At 30.6% G+C, this 6,034-nt stretch overlaps 1 protein-coding gene across 2 annotated transcripts in view; it reads left to right on the top strand.

The window, feature by feature from the left end:
• Positions 1-4,444, top strand: part of LOC107638339 (protein SIEVE ELEMENT OCCLUSION B-like) — a 6,416-nt gene extending 1,972 nt beyond the window's left edge. For both annotated transcript variants that reach the window (XM_021120347.1, XM_016341569.2), the window contains exons 4-7: positions 999-1,093; positions 1,201-1,337; positions 2,117-2,611; positions 3,740-4,444. In XM_021120347.1, coding sequence (XP_020976006.1) covers positions 999-1,093; positions 1,201-1,337; positions 2,117-2,611; positions 3,740-4,348 — 1,336 coding nt within the window. In that variant the 3' untranslated portion in view covers positions 4,349-4,444. The remainder of the gene's footprint in view (positions 1-998; positions 1,094-1,200; positions 1,338-2,116; positions 2,612-3,739) is intronic.

Genomic DNA, 6,034 nt, shown 5'->3' with positions numbered 1-6,034 from the left:
TTTTACTAACAAAGATTCCAAATTTAGTATTTTTTAATAATAAATAATAAAATTTAATTATTGAAAAATAAAAATATTTAAGATTTCACTCATATTTAATTATTGCAAAGACACTTTACTTACAACTGAAAATATTTATACTGTTAAGGGAGAAGAAGCTGGTAACTTAGATAGCAAGTTACCAGGTGTGTGTTAGTTAGAAAGTGAATTCTGTTAGGAGCTGTTAGAGGTTGTTAGTGCAGCTTCTCTAGTAGTATATATGGTAGTGTTTAGTGGAGAGACAGAAATGAAAAGACTGAGACTGAAAGACAGAGATTAAGAGACAGAGATTGAAATAAATTTTAATATTTTGTTTGGTGTAAAATGGGAGACAGAAATTGAAACAAGAATGAAATTTTAATTTAATTTGTACAAAGGGTAAAATTGGAATTAATTAATTGAAATGAGGGTATTTTAGATATAAAATGTTATTAAAGTTTCAGTCTCCATCTCTAAAAATTTTAATCCCCTATGTCCTCACTTTTTAGAGGTACTGAAATTTCGAAGACAAAGACAGAAATTTTAGTACCAATCTCTGAATCAAAAAAACATGATACTAAGTCTCAGTCTCCCAGTCTCTGTCTTAGTACCTCAACAAACGCTACCTATACATCTTAAATGCCTTTGTAAACACAGAATCTAATAACAATTTCTCACTCAATGTCTCTTTCAATAACTCTTGTTCATTCTCTCTGCATCACTAATTGCAAGATCATTCACATATATTGTGGTTTTAATGTGTGCTTTATTTATTCTTTTCACTTTTATATTTAATCTGGCGTTTCAAATAGTGATATACACAAGTTTGAATATATAATAGAATTACTCAGAATATATAATATGATTTAATTGTTAAAAACACTCTGAATTAATATATTATATATATAGAATTAGTTTTTTTTTTTTAATATTTTGTGTATAAATAATTCATATAGTTGGCATTGCTTTCATTCTTTCAGGGGTTATAAGTATGAATTATCCAAATTTGATGATAAGATTGACTCCATTCTCAAAAATTTCAAGGAACTCCGGGAAAAGTGCAAAATGCAAATAGGTAGTTAATTATAGGTTTTGTAATTAACTAGCGGCCTTTAATTAGTGAAGGGTGTTTATTCTCTTACATTATTTGATCTTAGAATCTTCAATTCATGGTGAATGTAGGAGCAATAGAAGATTACAAAAGACGCAAGGATATTATCAGTAGTGCCATTGAAACTACTACTAATAAGGATATTGATATTGTAAATTTTCTTGAAGCTCTTATTATTCCTAATAATGGAATTAGCAGAGAACAGCAGGTAATATTTGCATTACTATACTGATTAATAATTTAGCTTTATCTGATATACTCCGTTGTTTAATTATTAGTATTATTCATCAGTCTCTAGTGATTTTTTTTTTTAATTTCTTTCATTTTATATTATTCACGGTTTCTAATGGCTAGAATTTCAGTATATGATACTACTTCTCCTGAAAAATTAAGTTATAAAAGAAGTATACGAATGATTATATATTTAGTACGTTATTTTTTTAGTTATAGAAACTCTAATACTATATCATGATCTTGCTTCTCTCAAAAATTTAAACTGGTAGGAGAAAGTTCATGAATGGTTATATCTATGACATTTAATTAGGTAGCGTTTGTTTTGAGGTACTGAGACAGAGACTGAGAGATTGAGATTCAGTATCATGTTTGTTGATTTAGAGACTAGTACTAAAATTTCTGTCTCTATCTCCAAAATTTCAGTATTTCAGTGCTTCCAAAAAGTAGGGACACATGGGACTAAAATTTTTAGAAATGGAGACTGAAACTTTAATAACATTTTATACCTAAAATACCTTTATTTCAATTAATTAATTCCAATTTTACCCTTTGTACAAATGAAATTAGAATTTTATTTTTGTTTCAATTTCTGTCTCCCACTTTATACCAAACAAAATACTGAGATTTATTTTAATCTCGGTCTCTTAGTCTCTGTCTCTCGGTTTCAGTCTTTTCGTCTCTATCTCTCTACCAAACTCTACCTTAAGGTTAACGATAAATGGTTGATCCATAATATTTGAATCTTAACTGCAGGTTGGCGTTCAAGATTTCAAGAATAAGTACGTATTATTGTTCATTTCAAGTATTGATGACAACTTTGAAAGTGAGATTCAACTACTAAAATCAATGAATGAGAAACTAAAGGAAGATCCAAAAGAGATACAAGGCTACAAGAAAGAGGACTTGAAGATTTTATGGATTCAATTAGTGGATGAGGGTGATGGAGATGAGAAACCAAGCAAAGTATCATTGGAGAATCTTGACAAAGGGTGGTATGTGGTAAAGGAATTTAAGTTCAAAACAGGTATAAGGTTGATGAGAGAGGTGTTGAAGTACAACAAGGAGAAGGCAATTATAATGCTCATAGGCCCTCAAGGCAAAGTAGAGAACCATGATGCAAAGCACACAATTTCTACATGGGGAATTGATGGATTCCCATTTAGAGCTTCTGATCACATTCGTCTTACAAAGCAATGGGACTGGTTTTGGAACCTACTCACCGATTTCAGTCCATCAATAATGGAATTGGTATGTGAATATTTGCACCTAAACATCTATAATTGTTTATGTTTTATCCTTCTTAGTCCCTTATTACTATCTATATATCCACCACCTCAACAATCTCACCCCTTAGAGGGAAGAGGGAAGTAGGGCTGGCAATTCATACCCTACTCGTGGGTATCCAACCCGATCCAACCCGTTCGGGTAGGGTAGGCTACCCGACCCGCTGCGGGTAGGGTAGGGTACGGTCTGGGTATGCCTGCGAGTAGGGTAGGGTACGGGTTTAGGGTGTATCATATCTTACCCTACCCACACCTCATATATAACACATATTTTATTAAAAATGAGAGCTGAACCCACAACCTCCTTTATGTAATGACTTACAATAAGTAAATAACCATTAAACTAGTTAGTTAATTTAGTAATTTAGAGCATTAATTTTTTATTTTTTATGTTATTAATATGTATAGAATTTGAAATGATTAAATTTTATATTTACTTTGAAAAAATTTGATATTTCTATAGGTAGGGTAGGGTAGGGTTTAGAACTTTAAGGTGCGGATAGAGTTATGATTAAGAGATTCTCAACCCGCGGGTAGAGTTAGGGTAGAGTCCAAACTCTACTCTACCCTACCCATTGCCAGCCCTAGAGAGAAACGCAATGGAGAAAAAAGAGGAAGAGGAAGATGTATAGAAAGAGAGAAAAGTGTTATGAGAGAGCGTTACAGTTATTTACAAACAAAATTTTGTCATAAAAATATACGTTATTGTTAGAGGAATGATAGAGAACCATCAGAATTTATCGTTTTGGATAAAGTATGTTATTGAATTACTAAACTAAATGAGCTAGATTAAATAAATGATTTTGTTAGATAGACAATGACTTTTATAAACAATGTGAATAATGGACTTTAAAATTAGTCCAATAAAGTAAAAACACATTACACCCCTACGAAAATCACAGAAATCACAAGTGGAAAAGAGAAGTTACTGTATGCATAACTGCATTGTTCACTAAACGAATTGTCTCTATACTTTTCCTTAAATAAATTCAGTTGATTCTGTCGGCTCCTAACATTTATCTTCTTGTTATTTACAAACAAATTTTATTTCACCTTATATCCGAAAATAATAATTTTTTTCCCATGAATTCAGATAGAGAAGGGCTGCTACCTGTTCATCTATGGTAGTACCAACAATAAGTGGATCCAGGATTTCACTACAGCTTTGGAGAACTTGAATGTAAGCATGAAATCACCAGAAACCACATCAATTGAGTGGTATCAATTTGGAAGGGAAAGCCCAAAGATTATACCATGCTTCTGGATCGCCATAGACAACTTACTACTCTCCACCAAGAAACAGAAGAAGAATGAAGAAAAAGAAGAAGAAAACTCTGTAACAAGAGAGATACAGAAGCTGCTGTTACTTAAACAAGACCCAAACGGATGGGTAGTTCTGAGTAAAGGGCGTCAGGTGAAGCTTCTTGGTGAAGGTGAAGCTATGCTTTACACAGTGAAAGCTTTTGATGCTTGGAAGAAGGGAAGATTGTATAGAGAAGTAAGCTTTGATTCTGGTTTTAAACATCACTATGAGCATGAGAGAAGCAAGCGTAAACAAAAATGTGCACATAGAGAATTTGTTAATTATCCCACGGATATTTTAGCTCATATTCCATGCCCTGTTAAGTGTGGACATGAAATGGAGGTAACTTCCGTTAACTATAAGTGTTGTCATGGACTTGAATCTAGCCATCATATTTAAACTTTTTTGTTTACACTTGTAATCATCTTTGTTATGTATTATGAATGTTGACAACTCCTATGTCTAATCATTTATGTGAATAAGGAATAAGTCATACAAAAATACTATTTTTATATTAAAATTAATTATTAATATATTTATGTATAAATATATGTAGTTTAATTTATTTTTAATATATATTTATATTTTATACTAATAGCTAATTTTAATAGCTGATTTTAGTGTACATATAATATAGTCATATATAATATCATATTGATTATTGAATAAGGAATAAATGATATCATATTGCACAGTTCCCCTTCTTGGGCACCGTTATGTGCCTTGAATGGATTATAGAAGGGGCTTATAAATAGGACTGGCAATTTGTATTCTATCTGTGAGTATCCAATTCGGTCCAATCTGTTCGGATAGGATAGGTTATTCGATTCGCGCAGGTAGGGTAGGGTACGGGACCCGTATCTCATATATAACACATATTTTATAAAAATTAGGTATATAGTAAAGAAAGTGAGAGTTGAACCTACAACCTTCCTTATGTAATGATTTACAATAAGTGAACAACTACTAAACTTAGTTAATTTGATAATTTAGAACATTAATTTTTTATTTTTTATGTTATTAATATGTATAAAATTCAAAATGATTGAATTTTATATTTACTTTAAAAAAATTTGATATTTCTGCGGATAGAATTGGATAAAGTAGGGTTTAGAATTTTAGGGTTAGGGTTGAGAGATTCTCAACCCGCGAATAAGATAAGATAGAATTTTAATAAAATTTTTAACTCGCGGATAATGTTAGAGTAAGGTCCAAACCCTACCCTACTCATTGTAGGTCCTACTTATAAAGGCTGAAAAACAGGTAATCGACCATGTTTGTGAATGGATCTGATTGGAACACATGCTAGTTTAACACGGATAGCAAGAACCCAACTTGTTGGGTATCTACAAGAAGAATCTTTTAAAGAAACATTACGACAAAGGAGAAAAAACAAGAAGCATTACAAGAACCTTTGATACACTTAACATAGCTGAAACTCCAAATAACATTTTATTAGTTGTTCACATGTCACTCAATGACATTATTATAAGTAGTTTAATTTAATCACTAAATTTTGTTAGACGAATCAAATTTTTAATATTTTTAAGTTTATTAATTTTTTTTTATTGTTCTCGTATTTGTGTAAAGACTACTTTAATTTATGATTTTTAATTTTAGAGACTAAATTAAATAGTTTAGCAAAATTCAGGGATTAAATCAAATCACTTGCAATCATAATATAATATCTCAATCATAATATAATATCTCAAAAGCACATTATAAGTAGTTTATCACTAACTGACATGCCATTATCCGAATATACATGGTCGAACCATGTTTTAACTAGTAACATTGATAGTCCATATTAGTATGCCATATCAATATGTCACATCGACATGCTGTAAAGAAAAATATTTGATGAATTAATGTCAGTCATAAATGCTAATTTTAGGAGCTAAATTGAAATTTTGAAAACCAATTTGAAGTGCAAATATAATTTTGTGAACCAATTTGAATATTAACTCAATAATTTTAGTAATTACTTTATTTCTAATAAGATGACAAATTAAAGATAATCAATGAGAATAACTTTATATTGAATACTTTTCGGATATTCAAAAAAAGATTATTAATGTATTAATA

The sequence above is a fragment of the Arachis ipaensis genome, chromosome B04 (genome assembly GCF_000816755.2).
Source record: "Arachis ipaensis cultivar K30076 chromosome B04, Araip1.1, whole genome shotgun sequence".
In the NCBI taxonomy this organism is placed as follows: domain Eukaryota; kingdom Viridiplantae; phylum Streptophyta; class Magnoliopsida; order Fabales; family Fabaceae; genus Arachis; species Arachis ipaensis.
Note: the sequence above shows the minus strand (reverse complement) of the source record. Positions and strands in the feature narration are given on the sequence as shown.